A 20,699-nucleotide genomic window follows, 5' to 3' on the forward strand; every position below is an offset into this window, starting at 1 on the left:
CAAGATAAGCAAGAGCGATATCTGTATCCTTTTTACAACTCTCTCTTGGGACAAGCAGCTTGCTAAACAACTTGTTTGCAAACTTGTTACAAGATGTGATATTTTACGCATGTAGTTTTGGCTGGTACCGTGCATGCTTCACGACCTTTCTAATACATATATTTAGACGCGCGCACGACCTTATCAATTATATCACCGCCAGGGAAAACCTTTTGTTTGAGGTGCTAATTAATTTGTTGAACGAAGTCAATAAAAATTAAGAGGCTTGTCACTTCTAATGAGTAGTGATTTCTCCCCAATCTATGTCAGCTGAAAAGGCAGTTTTTTAATCGCCCTGTTTTCTTTTTACTTTTTTCCCAATGAATTATTTATTAGGTAAATTAGTAACACTTATTGGAAGGATATTAACATTAATGTTCGACATTAACTTCCATTAACTGTGACAGAACGTGCTTTTTGTTGTCATATTGGATAAAATCAAGGAAGAGATGGTTTGATCTTGTTCATATCAAGCATCAAGTTACGGCTTAATCATACAGTGACCTATTCAAAATGGTTGGGGGCCCGATATGAAATAAGATAGACTAGCAATGGATGGACATGTTTTACGGGGAGTTTCTATTCTATTCCTCTGCTCTACACTTTGTTTCGGTAGGAATTTCAAATCATATCAAATTTCCTGACAGACTAACTTGGAATTGATACGGCTATTCAATATTCGTAAATTTAATTCAATTTAGGTTTCCTCCTGTCAGTAGTAACACTGGATCAATAAGAGATGATACTTACTGGACCTCTAAGAAGAACAGTTTAGAACTGATAGAACTATCCAGTATAAATAAAGTTAGTTTAGTTTAGGTTTCCTCCTGTAATAACACTGGATCAATAAGAGATGATCCTTACTGGACCTCTAGGAAGAACAGTTTAGAACTGATAGAGCTATCCAGTATAAATAAAATTAGTTTAGTTTAGGTTTTCTATTGTGATAATGACACTGGATCAGAAAGAGATGATACTTACCAGACCTGAAGGAAAGCGCATTAGATCTGATAGGACGAACCAGCCGTGAAGAACAATCTATCACCTGGAAACTGTAAACAAATCTTTTTATATTTCCTTAATCAGCCAGTAGAAAAATTGACCTTGGCTTTCTGGTGGACGATTGGTCAACTATCCCATCTGTCAACGTAAGGGGCAGAGGTGCTCACGCCACCGCGGCAGGAGACACTGTGAAGGACCTGATACGCTCGATATACGGTAGCTTTATGATGGACGACGACAGCACTCGTGTTGGCTTGATCAAATCTGGTCCGACTGCAAACGTTGTCTTTGACTTCAACGCATACAATGACCTGAATCACTTAGACGAAGCTGTGGATAAGATAACGTTTCCAAAATCAGCGGAGTCAAACATAGGTAATATATCGCAATTGATGAATTGAGGTTTTGACTCGACCACGGTCGAATACCCCGTTTTCCATATTCCAGTACACTCGACCATGGTCGAATACGCCATTTTCCGGCGAATATGACCATGGTCGTATTTGCCATTTTCCGGCGAATATGACCATGGTCAAATTTGCCATTCTCCGGCGAATATGACCATGGTCGTATTTGCCATTTTCCGGCGAACATGACCATGGTCGTATTTGCCATTTTCCGGCGAATATGACCATGGTCGTATTTGCCATTTTCCGGCGTATATGACCATGGTCGTATTTGCCATTTTCCGGCGAATATGACCATGGTCGTATTTGCCATTTTCCGGCGAATATGACCATGGTTGTATTTGCCATTTTCCGGCGAATATGACCATGGTCGTATTTGCCATTTTCCGGCGAATATGACCATGGTCGTATTTGCCATTTTCCGGCGAATATGACCATGGTTGTATTTGCCATTTTCCGGCGAATATGACCATGGTCGTATTTGCCATTTTCCGGCGAATATGACCATGGTCGTATTTGCTATTTTCCGGCGAATATGACCATGGTCGTATTTGCCATTTTCCGGAGAATATGACCATGGTCGTATTTGCCATTTTCCGGCGAATATGACCATGGTCGTATTTGCCATTTTCCGGCGAATATGACCATGGATCGTATTTGCTATTTTCCGGCGAATATGACCATGGTCGTATTTGCCATTTTCCGGAGAATATGACCATGGTCGTATTTGCCATTTTCCGGCGAATATGACCATGGTCGTATTTGCCATTTTCCGGCGTATATGACCATGGTCGTATTTGCCATTTTCCGGCGAATATGACCATGGTCGTATTTGCCATTTTCCGGCGAATATGACCATGGTCGTATTTGCCATTCTCCGGCGAATATGACCATGGTCGTATTTGCCATTTTCCGGCGAATATGACCATGGTCGTATTTGCCATTTTCCGGCGAATATGACCGTGGTTGTATTTGCCATTTTCCGGCGAATATGACCATGGTCGTATTTGCCATTTTCCGGCGAATATGACCATGGTCGTATTTGCTATTTTCCGGCGAATATGACCATGGTCGTATTTGCCATTTTCCGGAGAATATGACCATGGTCGTATTTGCCATTTTCCGGCGAATATGACCATGGTCGTATTTGCCATTTTCCGGCGAATATGACCATGGTCGTATTTGCTATTTTCCGGCGAATATGACCATGGTCGTATTTGCCATTTTCCGGAGAATATGACCATGGTCGTATTTGCCATTTTCCGGCGAATATGACCATGGTCGTATTTGCCATTTTCCGGCGAATATGACCATGGTCGTATTTGCCATTTTCCGGAGAATATGACCATGGTCGTATTTGCCATTTTCCGGCGAATATGACCATGGTCGTATTTGCCATTTTCCGGCGTATATGACCATGGTCGTATTTGCCATTTTCCGGCGAATATGACCATGGTCGTATTTGCCATTTTCCGGCGAATATGACCATGGTCGTATTTGCCATTCTCCGGCGAATATGACCATGGTCGTATTTGCCATTTTCCGGCGAATATGACCATGGTTGTATTTGCCATTTTCCGGCGAATATGACCATGGTCGTATTTGCCATTTTCCGGCGAATATGACCATGGTCGTATTTGCTATTTTCCGGCGAATATGACCATGGTCGTATTTGCCATTTTCCGGAGAATATGACCATGGTCGTATTTGCCATTTTCCGGCGAATATGACCATGGTCGTATTTGCCATTTTCCGGCGAATATGACCATGGTCGTATTTGCCATTTTCCGGAGAATATGACCATGGTCGTATTTGCCATTTTCCGGCGAATATGACCATGGTCGTATTTGCCATTTTCCGGCGAATATGACCATGGTCGTATTTGCCATTTTCCGGAGAATATGACCATGGTCGTATTTGCCATTTTCCGGCGAATATGACCATGGTCGTATTTGCCATTTTCCGGCGAATATGACCATGGTCGTATTTGCCATTTTCCGGAGAATATGACCATGGTCGTATTTGCCATTTTCCGGCGAATATGACCATGGTCGTATTTGCCATTTTCCGGAGAATATGACCATGGTCGTATTTGCCATTTTCCGGCGAATATGACCATGGTCGTATTTGCCATTTTCCGGCGAATATGACCATGGTCGTATTTGCCATTTTCCGGAGAATATGACCATGGTCGTATTTGCCATTTTCCGGCGAATATGACCATGGTCGTATTTGCCATTTTCCGGCGAATATGACCATGGTCGTATTTGCCATTTTCCGGAGAATATGACCATGGTCGTATTTGCCATTTTCCGGCGAAGATGACCATGGTCGTATTTGCCATTTTCCGGAGAATATGACCATGGTCGTATTTGCCATTTTCCGGCGAATATGAACATGGTCGTATTTGCCATTTTCCGGCGAACTTGACCATGGTCGTATTTGCCATTTTCCGGCTAACTCGACCATGGTGGTATTTTCCATTTTCCGGCGGACTCGACCATGGTCGAATACGCCGTTTTCTTGCAGATTCGACCATGGTTGAATACGCCGTTTTCCGGCAATTCGAAAAAATTGCGCCGGTCCCCATAATTTCTCTCGGCGGCCCTGATGACTTACTCTATGCTATTGCTGTGAGAAAGCTGAACCGATACTTCAATTCTGCTTTACTAGGTAAAGCCTTGAACCTTGCCAATTACGGGCTTTTCAAAAACAGCGGTAGACCAGACGCCCTGAAATTTTTGGTTGTCATTGCACAAACTAAGTCGACAGATGATGTTAGCCTTGCCGCAAGAGACTTGAGGAATTCTGGCGTGAATATCTTGTCTGCTTGGTCGGGCAAAAGAGGCTTGAACAGAGATGATCTTCAGAGCATTGCAAGCCCACCCAAGCACTATAATTTGTTTAGAGATGAAAAGAATTCGGTGGATAAACTGGCCCGACTAATTGTGAAAAGAATTCGCTACGGTAAAGTCTGTATTAGAGGGATATCTGTATTAGAGAGGTGTCTGTATTAAAGAGGTGCTTGTATTAGAGAGGTGTCTGTATCAGAGAGGTACATGTATTAGAGAGATGTCTGTCTTAGAGAGGTGCCTGTATTAGAGAGGATGTTAGTATTAGAGAGGATGTCTATATTAGAGAGGATGTCTATATTAGAGAGGATGTTAGTATTAGAGAGGATGTCTATATTAGAGAGCTGGCTGTATGAGAGCTGTCTGTATTAAAGAGGTGCCTGTATTAGAGAGGTGTCTGTATCAAAGAGGTGTTTGCATTATAGAGATGTCTGCATTAGAGTGGTGCCGGTATTAGAGAGATGTCTGCATTCGAGAATATGCGCAATATAAATGTGAAATATTATTATTATTATTATATAGAGAGGTGTCTGTATAAGAGAGTTGCCTGTATTGTTTTATAAAACTGATGTTTTTTTTATATAGTCAAATTAAGTAGCAAAATGCCGAGTTCACGTACAAAGACCTATCGCAAGGCTCAAAAGACGAGAAACAAATGTTCTAAACGATGTGATGTGAAGGTTGAAGGAGATGAACGAATCAACATTGACTGCAGTAATTGCAAGTTGGTAGGGTGTTGCGACAGATGCTGTAAAAATGAGAATCAACCATTTTACCCAGGTAATATCACCCAGGTCAAGCACATTGTTCGCCTTATTCTCTTAATTATGGAAGCATTTCAAGACCAAACAATTGTTCAATGTTGTGACTAGGTCCTGTGGAACTGGCCATACTGCTTGACGAATCAGGGGAACTCATGAATCGAAATAACTTCAACAAGATGAAAAGTTTTATAAAGAATCTCGCGAGAGAGTTTGAAGTCAGCAACAAGAAGACAAAAATCGGCCTAATATCATTCACCGACGCAAATCTTCAACTCTTCGACCTTCATTCGTATCACGACAGAAAAAGCATAGACTCTCAAATCGATAAATTGAACTTTGAAGGAATCAAAACAAAATCTGGGGCTCTCAACAAAGCTTTGGATGCAACACAGGCAAATCTTTTTACCGGAGAACGGGATCAAAGTGTTCCTCGTCTTCTCTTTGTGTTTGATAGTGCTACCAAGAAGGATGCCCAGACGGAAATTAAAGGTATTGGAAATTGGAATCACATCTTCATATCAAGCTTAAAAGGTCTCCTAGGTTGTATTCTTTACTATCCTTCTTCAACATTCGTGCTATTATAATTGAGTTATCTTTTCATATAGCATTCAAGCTTCAAGAAACGGACGTGCAAACGTTTTGTATTGGTCTTGGAATAAACTACGATAAAACTGGATGTAGCAAGATTGTAGAGAAGCCGTATGAACGACACAGCTTGTCCGCACGAGTTGAGCATTTGGGTGAATTACAAGAGGCTATTATGCTTATGGTTGTTAGTGGTGAGTTCAACAAAGTTTTGAAAAAGTCAGTCTGGGTTTACAGTCATTAGCGGACGTGGAACAAAATAAACTCGGCTTGACAAGAATATTTATTTATTTTTATAGATATTGCTAAAAAGTATTGTCCACTTTGCGACCAAGGTAAGCTAACAGTCACAAAATAGTTGTGTCTCATGTAATCAATATGTTTATCCAAACGAGTCGTGGTTAGAAAATGATAAATAAATACTTTGTTCCCTAGGCAACACTGACGCGTGTCGACCGTGTAAAACGGCGAGACACGTCAGCATCGACGACGAGGAAGATAAATCGTTGAAAAACATCGATTCCGAGGAAGTGCTGAAACTGCTGAAAGACAACCATTACAAACTCGGGGTGAAAATTTCGGACGAAAATGACGACGATGATGAAAACAAAAATACAGGAAATAAAAATGCGTTGAAATTGCTGGCCGTCAATCAGGTTGGCACGCCGTTACCGAGCGCTGAAGTGGTCAAGGAGCTATTGCAATCTGGTACTGCTTTGAATCCAGACACTAACAGCCAGGGTCCTTTGATAGCTAACGGTCAGGAAAATTTATTGCAACAAAATCAGGCCCCAGGACAACACGTTATGATTCAACAACCATTGCAAGCTCAACAACCAGACGGTAACGATGCTTCACCACTGACAATCGGATTAAGTAATCAGAGATTTACATCACCTCTTCTTAAAAGTGCGCCTTCGGGTCCGTCTTCGGTAGACCAGGCCAGTCCATTGGCAGTACAACCAGCGGCTCTCAGTCCTTCCTTATTAAGCCAAGCTTTGCTGGGTGCGGGCAAATTTCAGCAACCGCAGGGAATGCAATCACAAAATATGGAAGGAGCAAACTTGGAGAATGGGGCAGGACCAAGCTCGCTTCCACTTGGTGCTCTGTCAACACTCCCTGTTCAAGATTCACGACTGGCCTCTTCCCTGGGAGAAGCTGGGTTGACCTCGTCGCTTCCTGTCGCATCACCGTCGACCGCTAACGATGCCCTCTCCATGGCATCACAGCCCCAGTCTTCTGTGGACACGCCTCAGTTTCAGGCTCCTCAGTTCGACAACCCGACTCAAAATACCAACTGGTTTGGTTTTCCAACATCGGGGCAACCGAATAAGAAATCACCTTTTGAAAACGAATACAAGTATGATCTTCACGACAAAGAAGGTGATTGAGAAGATATTATTTTTAATTTCGATTGCCCTGAATGCATTTAATATATCTCATTTGCCTCAATTCCTATAAAATAATCCCAAAACACACCGGATGCACTATTTTCCAAATTAAACTCGTCATATTGCAATTTTCATCGACATGGTCACTGATTTAATAGATCGTAGATCCTTGCATTAACTTAACTTTACTTTGAGAGGCATTATCAGCAGCACTAAAATAATAAGTAGATAACAATGAAAACTTGTCGTATTTTCAGGACCATATGTCATGGCGTGCAAGGATCTTTCGGACGAATGTGCTTTATATGCGACCGAAGGAGGATGTGATGAGTTTGCTCCACTGTCGAATATTGGACAGGTGAAGACGATGTGTAAGAAATCTTGTGGATTCTGCGAATCGTAAGTGACTTTTTTGTTTGCTATCTTTTTATTCTAATCGCCTATTCGGGAGGGAACTCGTTACATCTTCAGTTGCGTTGAAAGGGTGCATGAAAGTTAAAGAAATTGTTGGACTTTTTCCCTCTTGTTGTGTCAGCTAGGGTGGACCTCTTACGAGAGATGGACTGAGTTACTCTAACTTATATATCATTCTAGTTGATAAATCGTTTTCGGGTAATCTCTTTTTGGAACCATCACAAGTAATGATGAGAATAGGACATCGTATTAAATATTTTTCATAGGAAGAACGAGAAAGGTCACAAAAAGTCTAGAACTCAACAGGCGCGATCTGGCCACAGGAAGAAAAAGACACATCGATTATCTTAGATTGGAACCATTTAAAAACATGAATCGGTGATCGAAACACCGGAACAAGAAAAGATTTCTTACAAATATCAAGCCCAACAATTTTTGCAAGGTTTGAAAAGACACCATTGTTAAAACATGTTTCAGTCCAAACTCGCTAGAACATAGCTTTTGAATAGGTCGGGTTTTTCCCCCACAAGTTACACACCATCTATTGTACCAGGAAAGTTGAGAAAGTTGAAGATTTTTTAGCAATAAATATCTTAGCTATTCTAATTCGTCACAAGGCGTCTTATTAGACAAACTCACTGTTTACCTACAGCAAACAAGTGTAATAATCTAAGAAGAACTCTGTCTAGGCTTGCTGCATATAGTATATGGGCTGCTGATGGATTACCTGTCAAATTGTTTAAAAACGTCATTAGATGAACCACGTATTTCTCAATAAAGCACAATAAACTTATCGTGAATTTCGCCGGTTCAATAAAAACCTTTTCGCCCAAAACTAAGCGCAAAACTAAGCATATAAAGCAAGAGATGTCTATACCATGTTTCCAGATGGAACAATACTGGTAGATTAATTCCACTGGGAAAGGACAAGGGGCGTTAAGGTTTTTTTTTCTCTATTTTTCCATAAAGCTTTTTTTCCATTTCCACCCGCGACAGTTCTGGTGAATATCCCCGTACATTTTCACGCGTCCCTGACGATGTATAACGACCTTGAAAATTGTACTTTTTACGTCAAAACTGGAGGCGCAAATATACTCTAATTACATACATAATCGCACTTAATGAGTTCAAATGTTTTATGCGAAGGAGATGGGTTCTTCGTCGCTGTTAATGAACACTTAAATTGTTTTTCTCGCTCTATCATTGTCTATCAATATATCAGACCTCCAGCTTCACATGAAACAGTTCAATTGTTATGAAAATGCAGGTTTAAGTTAATAGTTTTCTTTCCTTGTTTAATTACGTCTTTTGCTGGTTTATTTGCACTCTTTTATCCAACTCTTTTGTCCACCGGCAGATTTTTACGAGCCTATTTGTTCAGAATTTTAATATACGAATACCTTAATCCGTGTATATTTCCTCGTCACCGTCAAATGATAAGAGTGTAGCGAAGACTTTGGTCAAAGAAAGATTGAAACTTGAAAAGAAAAATTTGTGAAGCGTAAGTTTGTTATGACTTTTCTTTTTCTGTCATAGTATCCGGCGCTTGTTAATAGTTCTGCTTGCTAATGAATAATAAAACTTGGTAAACATAACTAATTCACTTCAGTCGAGATCGAAACAGTCAATCTTACAATTTACAATCTTTTCATAAAGCTAGCTCTATTTTCAGGTTTGTTACTAAGTTCTAAGTTAAAGTTCTAAGTTAGAGATTTGATACAGTTGTGCCGCTCTAAATTCTCATAATATCAGACTTATTGCCAAGGGTTTTTAAACTTTACAGATCTCAACTATGAAATCCTGTTTCCTGCTTGCAACAATTTGCATATTCGTGCTGCGTAGTGGATTTTCAGATGCTGGCTCTGGTACGTACATCCCTGCTTCAGAAAAGACACAGGGTCATCCCAGTGTGTTGCCTTACAATTCAACAATTTGTTGACTAAGTGCCAGCCAGTACTTGATTACATGTGAGGCCAAAAGCCTCGTGAAGGTTTTTTACCATGTTTTATCGTCATTTAGATTTCGACGATTGTAAAGCTGAGTTCGAAGCAGTGGGATGTTATAGAGATAGAAGAATAAAGGGTCGGCGTGCTCTGGGTGATTTAATATTCAACCATAGAGACCAGATTGATTGGTTGAATTTTGGAATTTTTATTTCCGAGTATGTTTGAGCCATCTGTAGTAAATCGAGCGATCAATAAACGGACTAGAGAAGTGTATGGTAGCGAGGAGAGCTGTATTAGAGAAATGTCTGCATGTCTCCTGATAAAAAGGTGTTTTCATTGTGAATCATGGAGCCTTGAGAAGTGCATATTTGAAGGACTTAACGAAGGTGTCTGTATTAGAGAGGTGTCTGTATTAGAGAGATGTTTGTACTAGAGAGATGTCTGTATTAGAGAAGTGTTTGTATTAGAGAGGTGTCTGTATTAGAGAGATGTTTGTACTAGAGAGATGTCTGTATTAGAGAAGTGTTTGTATTAGAGAGATGTTTGTACTAGAGAGATGTCTGTATTAGAGAGATGTCTGTATTAGAGAGATGTCTGTATTAGAGAGATGTCTGTATTAGAGAAGTGTTTGTATTAGAGAGATGCCAGTATCAGAGGAGTGTTTGTATTAGAGAGATTTCTGTATTAGAGAGATGTCTGTGTTAAAGAGGTCTGTATAGTAGAGCATTTCAGAAGTGTACGTTTCACAAAGTCGCTTGTTTTTTGGCGTATCTATTGAAGATGATCTATTGTCACAGACAACTTATAGACACACGTTTTTATTGTTTAAGGCTTGTTTGTGATTGCGCTAAGAAGGCGAAAGAAAAGGGTTTCACTTATTTTGGCCTTCAGTTTTACGGAGAGTGCTGGGGAAGTGAGAAGGCCGGATTAACCTTCGCAAAGTACGGAAAGACTGAGAGATGTTGGAACGGAAATTATTCTAAATGTCAGAAATCCGACAAAGGCCATTGCGTTGGACGGGATAATGCAAACTTTGTATTTAAACTATCAGGTTAGAGTGAGTAGTTATCATGGAAGGTTCGTTTAAACTTGCGAGTTTTGTTCGAACTTTCGTTCATTGATAGATGTGAGATAGTAAAAATTAAAAGATGCATTTAAAGAGATAGTCTTTTACGATAGACCATTAAAATCATGATGCGATGATATGATGAAAATACGTCTGACGTCTGTGGCAGGCCACAAATATTAGCCTGCAATAGTTTTTCTTGTAGTACCATCCTAACACATAGTTTGTTGAGCTTTATATACGGTTGGCTCTATACATCAGTATAGAGCTTATTGCTTCCCTTGCGTTGGGCGGAGCTTCATTCCTTTTACTCCATTCCTAACGATACGCCAAATGATCTTCATCAACTGTTTTCTATTATCTTTTCAGCACCAGAGCCAGAGGGTTCGGGCAGTGGCAATAATGCACTGGAATGACAATACCGTCGATGATTAATAGATATTGGGTTCTAAAGATGAAAAAATGTAATTTATCGACTGTAAAACATAACTTCAAGGGCACTGAGGCAAGGTGCACCTAAATTTTAAATAATTACATAAACGCATATGTACGTCGAAAGGCATAAATCGCAATTGATTCAATGGAAATCGTGATATGTGATTTTGTTTTCTCATTATGTCTGTCTTACGTATTTAGCATAAGCTCAAATGATTGATATTAAGTTTTGAAAGGAATAAGATACGGTTGTGGGCATTTGACAAGAGGACAAATGTATCGTCAGGAAGAATAGCTAAATTGATGTTGTCCCAGTGGTAAGGTGGTGGTCTTATTACAACTGGGTAAGCCCGCTGGTTCTAATCCCAGCAAAGAATATTTTTCCTTTGAAATAATTATATTTCCTTTATAATTCTTCGAAGAAGAACTAAAGAAGGTACAAGGAGTTCCAGTGGTCTTGTAGCATGACGACCCGCACGGCCTGGAAAAAGCAACTTTTGCGGATTGAATCCGCAAAAGTCAGGAAATCAGAGCGCATTATCTCATTAAATATAATTGCAAAAACTGTCATCAATCCACTATTAGTTTCATTACTCGCAGTAGGTACTCGGTTGAAATTCTATTATTAACAAGTTATTAATTTAAAAATGCTCGCTGCGTGAAGCTATAAGGCAGTGCGGAATAAGTATCAACGCATATAGAAAGGGAGTCAAATATCTTACCCTGTCAAAGCAATTTTCTCAGTACTGCTTTCGCTATTACTAAAATCCTAGTCATTCCACTGTAACAGCCATACAATAAGGCCAATGTCTGTATACAATAAAATCCGGTAGCTGCATGCGGAGGAACTTTTTTCCTTGCCACTTTTTCCTTAACAAGTTCTATTGATCACGTATAGGACAAAAAATTTTTTCGGGCCTTGTATAAAGTCGCTACCGCAAAATGTCTGTCTACATGAGACTGTAGTTTAGTGGACATCAGTAGCACCAGTACAGTAGCTGCTGTTTTAATTTAAAATTTTTTAGGCTCATTTGTATTGGTGGGAAAAGAAATTTGGAAGGTTGAGGTTTGGGGTTATGGTTAGGGCTAAGATCAGTGTAAGGAAAGGACAAGGGTCAGTTTCACAAACATAACTATTCCATTATTAAAACATTATCCACAATAAATTGATTGCATTATAACAGTACCCTTAAAATATCACATTAAAATAACTGGTCTTTGATAGAGAAAACAACAAATAAGATCACTTACACTGTATTGCATCTGTCAGATTGTAATGATTTTGCAAATTGGTTCAGAATAAGACTTACAATGAGCATTAATTTATAAGGACAAGAGAATATGATGGCAAATATAATTATAGTAAATAAATTAGTACATGCACCCTGTGCGAAATTATATGTTACATTGACTTTATACATAAATGTTTGTCTTTGATCAGATATGCTGTGCAATAATTGTGATACGACTCTTAGTTTCAACTGATTAAGCAAAGATGACTACATCTTCTTAATCTGTCAGCAAAAGATGACTGCATCTTTCTGACACAAGAGTGTCCACTAAAAGAATTCTCACAATTTTTATACTGTACAACAGCAATAATTTTTTATGTCTTGAACAGTAGTTGATGGTAAATTATAATATATATATTGGAGTTTTCTAGGTACTTTTTATTTAGATATAATTTGCTGTGTAATAATCATCAGAAAACTTTCAGCTTCAACTGATTAAGCAAAGATGACTACATCTTCTTAATCTGTCAGCAAAAGATGACTGCATCTTTCTGACACAAGAGTGTCCACTAAAGGAATTCTCACAATTTCTATACTGTACAACAGCAATATATTTTTTATGTCTTGAACAGTAGTTGATGGTAAAATTATAAATATATATTGGAGTTTTCTAGGTACTTTTTATTTAGATATAATTTGCTGTGTAATAATCATCAGAAAACTTTCAGCTTCAACTGATTAAGCAAAGATGACTACATCTTCTTAATCTGTCAGCAAAAGATGACTGCATCTTTCTGACACAAGAGTGTCCACTAAAAGAATTCTCACAATTTCTATACTGTACAACAGCAATATATTTTTTATGTCTTGAACAGTACTTGATGGTAAAATTATAATATATATATTGGAGTTTTGAAGCTACTCTCATTTAGATATAACTTGCTGTGTAATAACCATCAGAAAACTTTTAGTTTCAACTGAATAAGCAAAGATGACTACATCTTCTTAATCTGTCAGCAAAAGATGACTGCATCTTTCTGACACAAGAGTGTCCACTGAAAGAATTCTCACAATTTTTATACTGTACAACAGCAATATATTTTTTTATGTCTTGAATACTAAAATTATTTTATGGTATAATTTATTGTGAAATTAGAGTAAAAGTTTACCTCTCAATTAGTATTTTATTTATATATGCATTGTTAGTAAGGTAGAAAAATGCATTTAGTGATTATACATAATTGTTTACATACTCTCTGAAATAAACAATGAAGACATTTGTAAATCCTACCGGTGATGGTACAGAAACATCATTGATTTCCTCAATGTGGCGCTTTGTGGTGTTATTTCATTCAGGGCGCTTATATATATAAGCGCCCTGATTTCATTCGATTTAATGATAGCGCTAGAAGGCGCGCGCGGCATGTAATTTTGGCGGGAGATTGAACCGGTATGGATTTGTCTAGTTTATTTAGACATTCTCGAGCGCGAGCATAGAAGATTGATATGTCTTTCCATTCGAACGGACGTGGCTCTAGGTCGTTTTCTGTTGATGTTGTTTGATGGCTGTTTGCCGTCGCGGTCTCTGAAATCAGGGATATTAACCTTTTGTACTTCGCTGGAGAACAATCAGAATGTCGCGCTTCCTTCGTGCTTTCCACCAGATTTCGGATATCCAAAAAGCAAGTCATTGTACGCATACCAATTCTTGCTGATCGCTATAGTCTAAGCAATGCAAATATACTCGATAGTACATTTCGCAAGTTGAATTGACTAGTCGCGCTCAAGCGGCTCAACAACTTCGCGGTTTTAGTCAAAAATTGGCGCGCGTTTGCCTTTATAACTCCTAAATGCGGCGTTGACAATCGTGTTTAGCTATTAAGAATTAATAAATTATTAGCCAGATCGAGTATCAAATTACACTTGCGCGAAATAAAGGAGCAAGTTAATTCAATTTCTACATGTCAACCCTCAAACACCTACCAAACAGATGCCATGGGAACGAACACTTTTTGCCTTAATTTTTTCACACATTGTGCGGGTCCTCATGGAAAGCGATGTCTCGAGGTTTCCAGGGGGGGATGAGGGGAGATTGCTTAGAGAACAGTAGAGAAGTAATAATGGAGACGTCTGCTTGGGGACAATTATTGTGTAACACAGAAACAAAACCTCCCATTCGTTTAATGAAAGATAACATAACCATTGGAAGAACTAGTCGTGAGTTTATATTAATACTGAGTGACTGTTTTTATATCATCTGTGTAGATACAGTTAGGCCTTAACTAGTCTGTTACCTAGCTAGTTTCCGGACACTGCAAGACAATTGAAATTTACATTGTTTTAACTCTTTATGTGGGTATGAAAAATCGCTATCGTATATTCTGTTCTATCAAAGACAAAGCCCTGATCTTTGTTTCATTTTATTATATAATATTTGATGGCTTGTTTACATGTGATGCAAATTAGGATTACGAATTACCCAGATTTATAGCAGAATTATAACTAAAACCTGGTTCACGCGTGTCCTGAGGACCTGGGATTCTCTTTGTGTGAAGTCACTGGAGCACAAAATGTTTGTCTATCTGAGAATAATACAATGGATGATCCCGATTCTTATTGGAGATAGTGTGAACCAGGCCTATTATATAAGGATAGAAGAGGTGTGAAATCTTTGCTTCATCTACTGTCACCTTCACATCACTGTCACTACACCTTCATCTCGTGAACCTCATCTTCCATTCACCTCCACTGCACTTTTATTACTCCTTCACTGTACCTTAACCTGACCTTCATCACACCTCCACCTGTTCCTCACAGTGCACCATCACCTTCCGTTCATCCATGTCCATCGCACCTCGATAACACCTTTATAGCACCTGAAGATGCAGATCTTTGCCTTACTCTACAAAGGCTACAGTATCACACACAATAAAAATCTATATTTTATTATTTTCAAGATTGTGATATAAGTTTTCTGAGCAATAAGTTAATCTCAGGACGCCACTGCACCTTATCTCGTGATGAAAATGGCAAAACGTGGTTGACAGACATCAGGTAAAGAAATTCATGAATCTAATGTTAATTTAACATTTTTCTAACTAATTTTTTTTATGGTCTCAGCACAAATGGGACATTTCTTAATGGACGAAAATTGAGAAAAAACAAAGTGAGTGAAAGCCTTATTATTTCTGCAACCATCTTGATGATTCACCATTTAGTTTTTAGGAATGAAGAATTCAGTCTAAAGTATAGTAAAATACACATTTTTCTTGTTATAGAAAGTGGAACTTAATCACAACGACAAACTGCAGCTTGTTAAAAGACAAAACCAACCAACTGAGGGTATGAATTTTTTTTCAAAATCATGCATTGTTTTAATACTCGTATGTGAATGGTGACAGCAATCCTAAGTTTACTGAAGAGGGAAGTTAATGGTCCATCCAGGTGCTTACGTATGAAATTGGACAATTGAATACCTAAGATATTATATCTGTCTTTTTTGTAGATGTTGTTTACACATATCAAGATCTAAAGCCACGTCTTCAAGATGAAGAATATAATCTACTGGAAAGTACCGGAGAGTATAGCAGAACAGGTAAACAAGTTGTTGAAGTGGAATATTTTGATAGGGAAAGTACTATTGGTATGTTACAATACAACCAATTAAGAATTGCATTTAGCATGTCACGTTAATATCTGAAGACTGACCATTTTAGTAATTATTGCCTGATACATGTATCAAAATGTAATTTTATTTACAGATGACTCCAGTGCGCAAGAAATAAATGATGAGGTACCTTCAAGTTGAATTTACCATAAAATGAGGTTTTCTTTAATTACGGTTTAGTCTTTCAGTGAAACATTTATGGAGGGGAACTAGAGTCAATGCCTTCCAATGACATTAAAACAATAGTATTGTACAATTGTACTTTGATCTAGACTGATAGTGTTGATGAGACTAATAAGGATGCAGAACAAGCACAAGGAACAAAACTAGTTTCATCTGTTAAAGAAAAGAAAATGTGCCCTCAAACTGAGCAGAAACATGATGATGATAAAGTCCAGATAAAAGATGAACCCAAAATCCAGGATAACATGAGAGAAACCTTGATTTGTAGCATTTGCCAGGTATGTGTTAGAATTATATTGTCTTGATATTAATGTAATTATGTAACCATAAATGAACATTACTTATACTGTTTTACAGGATATTTTTCATGATTGTCTAAGGTAAATTCTAATATACTAGTTTAGTTGTTTATCATCAGACTGTGTTTTTCTTTTCAATGCTTGGGACTTTTACTGCTTCTCAGTCACCTGGTGTTGTGAAGCTGGATGACATTCTGTGTTAGTTTCCAAGTATAATTCATTTATAATTCCATGACAGTTTGCAGCCCTGTATGCACTCATTTTGCTCAGCTTGTTACTCAGAGTGGATGAAGAGGTCAAAAGCATGTCCCACAGTAAGTCCTTTCCACATCTTTCTACCACAATGTGAAATTGATTAAATGCTAGTTTTGAACTTGAATTTCTATGGCTAGTGTCGTCTGCCAATTGAACGTATGAGCAGAAATCATATTGTCAACAATTTGGTAGATGCATATCTAAAAGATCACCCAGGTGCTGTACAAAGAATCAATAAAAAAATAGTAATTTTTTTTGCAATTGAATTGATTATTCATTCTTTACAGTTAAATACAGTATGATAAAAATTACCTAAACCAATTTAGATAAAAAGAGGGATGCAGAGGAATTAGCTGAAATGGATGCCAGGAATAAAATAACTGAAGATATGGTAAGAATATTTATAGCCAGTGTTTGTTTAATGTTATCAGGACAAGCTATGTTGTATTTCACATGATAAAACTCATAGTAAATTAACTAAGCTGTCCATTGTACAGTATATAACATCAACTTTTTTCTTAAGCTAGATTACAGTGTAACATATTGAATTTTGCATTGGTTTCTCCAAACATTTTCTTACGTAACTTGTATAATTATTTGTTCTTTAGATTCGACCAAGCAAAAAAAGGAAGCTTTCTCCCATTGTCATCTATCATGATGATGATGATGATGATGATTATCTAAGTGATGACTTAAGTGAAGACAACAGCACTGACAATACAGCAGAAAGTGATGATGAAGATACTGGAGTGGTATTTACCAGCGTAGTCCCGTAAGTTTCGCTGCCCGGAATGAATTATTTCGACAGTTTGACAGATGATCCCAGTATCAGTAACTATGGTAGGAACAAAAAAGGGTACAAATAAGTACAAAGGTAAAATCAATAATCTTAAACTCTTCATCATTTTTCATTATTTTATCTGTGCTTTTTTTTACTAGTGGATTCAGCATGGGTATGCCCACATCAGTTGGCTCCCTCTTTGGATTCACATCAAGCACTCCCAGGTATATCCACACAGCGGAATTAAGATTGATGATCAATGTCAGTTCCTTAAAAGTACAAGTTCCCATATTCCTTAACAAGTGCAAGTTTTCAAGTATAGTTCCTTAACAAGTTGCCTAACCAGAGTTGCAAAAAGAGTTAAACCTTCCTCCGGTAGGATTTCAAGTCTTGAAAAGCTTCCTCAAAATGACGCTACGTCACTAGTCAAGTGGCCACCAGCATAAAGAAATATTTGGTTTTTCATACATGCATGATGTGCACATGTTTGAACCTTCTTCACAAATCTCATTCAAAGCAAACCTTCCTCACGGGTGGTACCCGCGTACCCGCAGCTTTTTTGCAACTCTGTGCCTAACAAGTACAAGTACCTATATTTAAACCCCAATGTTGGTTTTTAAATGTTGGTTAGAGTACGTATACACAAATTATAGGATCAGTTTTTTCACCAGCCTATTTCAAATGGTCAAATATGCCTAACTTTAGCCTGATATACGCGTGTGGCTCTTTCCAGCAGGCCTCCTCCCGTTGTCTGCCGTTGGTGCCCGAGTTCTCGTCAAAACGAAACAAGCTCTTCAGGTAGGAAACCACAGTAGCTTGTCTCTGGTTCATTTGTTAGTACCACCACATAGTATGAGATAAGATGCAGAAGAACCTGCAGGATTGATCAATGTTTTGTTGTAGCTGACAGATATGGTTCTCCATAATGGATCTTTCATTGTTTATCTGTTTTTACTTTTTATTGGAAAGCGAGCGGCTCAGGAAGTGTTAGAGAAATCAGACCAGGAGTACCTCAACCAGTGTGTCCATCCGGATCATTTCATCTGCTGTGTCTGTGCTGTGGTAAACCAATGCCAAAACAAGAGAATCTTCTCCCACCACCAGGAAGCATTCCTTATGCTAAAAGTCAAAAATGTAAGTTGTTTGTTTATTTTTTGCTGTAACTGCGTTGTTTTTGTGTATTTTTGTTTATAATTTCCTAGTCAAATATTTAGCTAAATATTAGTCACACTGTATACATTTCTTCTGAAGGCCCTTACGTCCAAACTTCGAAAAGTTTTTTTTCTATTCAAGGCTGTTGTTATACCACATTTAATGCGAAGATATCTAGGACTACTGACTCTGTTGTCGTCGTTTTCCGTGTTATTTTTATCGTCTCATTTTTTGTGTTTTTTTCGCCAGGTGGCATTTGCCAGAACTTCTATTGTAACTTGCTATGGAAATGTGATAAACCTGACTGCCTGGGATGTCTGAATGAGTTTAAAGGTACGTAACGTTTTGATACACAGTTCTGTTACAAGAAAGTATTAGGCTCATGGTTAATTGCAGAAGATTTTATATTTGTCAGAGCAAAAGCGTTTTACAGTATATCTAAATCCTAGCATGAAAAATAGTTTGGCGTTAGAACCATTATGTATTGTTGAAATTTCGCGTGTAGATATCAAATTCAACAGCAATTGCCTTGATGGAGTAATACTGAATAATAAATACGAGTCGCAGATCTTGAAGGTAGGTGTTTAAAATTCGTATTTTGTATTAGAGGCGTGTCTGTATTAGAGAGATTTCTGTATTAGAGAGGTGTCTGTATTAGAGAGGTGTGTCTGTATTAGAGAGGTGTCTGTATCAGAGAGGTGTGTCCGTATTAGAGAGGTGTCTGTATTAGAGAGATATCTGTATTGGAGAGAAGACTATATTTGATGGATACCGGTATTTTGTTACATTTTAAGAATTACCTCAACGACAAAGGTAGGAACATTCAAGATCTTCTTTCAAAATGTTTGGAAAAGTTGGATACAAAGACTTACACGACGACAGGTATGTAGAACATATTTTACCATTATGCGGCAAATATTCCTTCATGCTAATTTATCAATTATACAATGCTTCCCAGTGGAGTAAAAAATGACATTATATTTCAGATCTTGTGATGAAACCTGAATTAAGTTCAATTTTCATACTGTGCTATCGCTGCGCGCTCAAGAATCTTAAAGAACTGGCGTTTCAATTTCGCCGAGACATTCCAAACGAGGAGCTCCCAGGTTGGTCACAAAATACAAAATCCATTCCAGTTCGTTCTCTCTGAAAAATGTCGTTACACATTCAGAATGTTTTCAAATCAGATCGTAAAATAATTTCGACATTTCAAACTCGGAAAGCAGTTTGAACGTGCCATATGTACAAGTCTACAGAAGCCAATGACATACAAGACCATCATTCTTGCAGAAGACCTTTTTGTACTTATTATCCCTCAATACCGTTTCTTCCTCTATCCTCACAACCCCCTCTAACTCTCCCTCAACTACCCCTTGCAAGAAAGGGTACTTTTAAACCCATTTCTAGGCTCCATCGATACCGAAAAGGTGGGGGGATAACTGCCCCCTACAGTCCACTCCTCACACAAGGTGGTGGAATTATCGCTTAATCACTCTTATTTCTTTCACGAAGACCACCATCTTCGCAGAAAACCAGTCACATCCTGCTATCATGGTACTAGCTACGATTGACCGCTACTTATATTCCTTTCAGCTGCTGTGACGTCCCGACCGCATTGCCATTGGGGAAAGAACTGCCGAACACAAACCAACCCAAATAATCCACATCATGCCAGGTGAGTTGAAGAAACGAGCCTTTCTTCTTTTACCTAAAAGTACCATAAATCGTTTCATGCTATTTTTTAGTCGATATAACCACATATGCGAGCAGACAAGATTCAGATGAGCTCTGTTTATATATTTCGAGGACGAATGAGGTGTAAATTCTCGTAAAACATGAGGGGTGAAGATGAAAAGAGCCTTAGCAAAGTTGAATGGAGTCTCAGTATATTTGCAATACTTGACGGGACTTTTTCAAAATATCCAAACAAAGGATTTGGTCTAAAAGTGAAAGGCTTTTCCTGTTTTTCACCTTTGTAAAAACGTCTGTCCAGAACTAATAAGTTTCGCTTTCAGTTGTAAACTTTTAATGAATAGACTATATTCTAACTAAATAATGTTTTCTGACTACAAAAGGATTTGGGAAATTTTCACAGAAACAATTGTGACTTTTTTATTAATCTTATCTGATAGGTTAGTCAGTTAGTCTTAAGGAACATGGCAGATTATTAGAGTTTCCCGTGGATCGATTCCCGCGGGCATACAGATCGTTTTAGATTTAGAAAGTCAT

At 38.2% G+C, this 20,699-nt stretch overlaps 3 protein-coding genes across 3 annotated transcripts; all 3 read left to right on the plus strand.

Annotated features, from left to right (window-relative positions):
• The first annotated feature begins 72 nt into the window (after window positions 1-72).
• Window positions 73-8,473, plus strand: LOC114533114. Its single transcript, XM_028554682.1, has 10 exons — window positions 73-651; window positions 1,126-1,416; window positions 4,122-4,415; window positions 4,886-5,080; window positions 5,173-5,553; window positions 5,670-5,843; window positions 5,949-5,984; window positions 6,085-7,032; window positions 7,298-7,439; window positions 7,721-8,473. The coding sequence occupies exons 1-10, from the start codon at window positions 591-593 to the stop codon at window positions 7,803-7,805; spliced, it is 2,607 nt and encodes an 868-aa protein (XP_028410483.1). The 5' UTR covers window positions 73-590; the 3' UTR covers window positions 7,806-8,473.
• A 280-nt stretch (window positions 8,474-8,753) lies between these two features.
• Window positions 8,754-11,051, plus strand: LOC114533162. The gene is made up of 5 exons (XM_028554686.1): window positions 8,754-8,955; window positions 9,238-9,319; window positions 9,474-9,615; window positions 10,231-10,451; window positions 10,836-11,051. Exons 2-5 carry the CDS (start codon window positions 9,247-9,249, stop codon window positions 10,880-10,882), a joined length of 483 nt encoding a protein of 160 aa, XP_028410487.1. The 5' UTR covers window positions 8,754-8,955; window positions 9,238-9,246; the 3' UTR covers window positions 10,883-11,051.
• Window positions 11,052-11,260: 209 nt separating this feature from the next.
• On the plus strand, window positions 11,261-20,483 carry LOC114533130 (E3 ubiquitin-protein ligase CHFR-like). Its single transcript, XM_028554684.1, has 22 exons — window positions 11,261-11,364; window positions 14,183-14,350; window positions 15,091-15,187; window positions 15,254-15,299; window positions 15,412-15,475; window positions 15,639-15,728; window positions 15,895-15,926; window positions 16,073-16,261; window positions 16,341-16,363; window positions 16,521-16,596; window positions 16,675-16,753; window positions 16,864-16,928; window positions 17,146-17,309; window positions 17,477-17,542; window positions 18,052-18,116; window positions 18,288-18,452; window positions 18,720-18,803; window positions 18,976-19,046; window positions 19,265-19,352; window positions 19,457-19,576; window positions 20,064-20,145; window positions 20,216-20,483. Exons 2-22 carry the CDS (start codon window positions 14,191-14,193, stop codon window positions 20,253-20,255), a joined length of 1,866 nt encoding a protein of 621 aa, XP_028410485.1. The 5' UTR covers window positions 11,261-11,364; window positions 14,183-14,190; the 3' UTR covers window positions 20,256-20,483.
• Window positions 20,484-20,699: the final 216 nt, after the last annotated feature.

Source organism: Dendronephthya gigantea, unplaced genomic scaffold, assembly GCF_004324835.1.
Source record: "Dendronephthya gigantea isolate DGI-Jeju-01 unplaced genomic scaffold, DenGig_1.0 000002F, whole genome shotgun sequence".
Lineage (NCBI taxonomy): Eukaryota > Metazoa > Cnidaria > Anthozoa > Malacalcyonacea > Nephtheidae > Dendronephthya > Dendronephthya gigantea.

Excerpts from the sequence above, each read along its gene's own strand:
- LOC114533130 (XM_028554684.1), top strand. The coding sequence starts at position 14,191 with ATGTCTCGAGGTTTCCAGGGGGGGATGAGGGGAGATTGCTTAGAGAAC. Across the intron at positions 15,927-16,072 it reads CGCAAGAAATAAATGATGAG|ACTGATAGTGTTGATGAGAC; the intron begins GTACCTTCAAGT and ends ACTTTGATCTAG. Across the intron at positions 19,047-19,264 it reads ACGAGTCGCAGATCTTGAAG|AATTACCTCAACGACAAAGG; the intron begins GTAGGTGTTTAA and ends TTACATTTTAAG.
- LOC114533162 (XM_028554686.1), top strand. The coding sequence starts at position 9,247 with ATGAAATCCTGTTTCCTGCTTGCAACAATTTGCATATTCGTGCTGCGT. Across the intron at positions 9,320-9,473 it reads ATTTTCAGATGCTGGCTCTG|ATTTCGACGATTGTAAAGCT; the intron begins GTACGTACATCC and ends ATCGTCATTTAG. Across the intron at positions 10,452-10,835 it reads CTTTGTATTTAAACTATCAG|CACCAGAGCCAGAGGGTTCG; the intron begins GTTAGAGTGAGT and ends TTATCTTTTCAG.
- LOC114533114 (XM_028554682.1), top strand. The coding sequence starts at position 591 with ATGGATGGACATGTTTTACGGGGAGTTTCTATTCTATTCCTCTGCTCT. Across the intron at positions 5,081-5,172 it reads GAATCAACCATTTTACCCAG|GTCCTGTGGAACTGGCCATA; the intron begins GTAATATCACCC and ends TGTTGTGACTAG. Across the intron at positions 7,033-7,297 it reads TGATCTTCACGACAAAGAAG|GACCATATGTCATGGCGTGC; the intron begins GTGATTGAGAAG and ends TCGTATTTTCAG.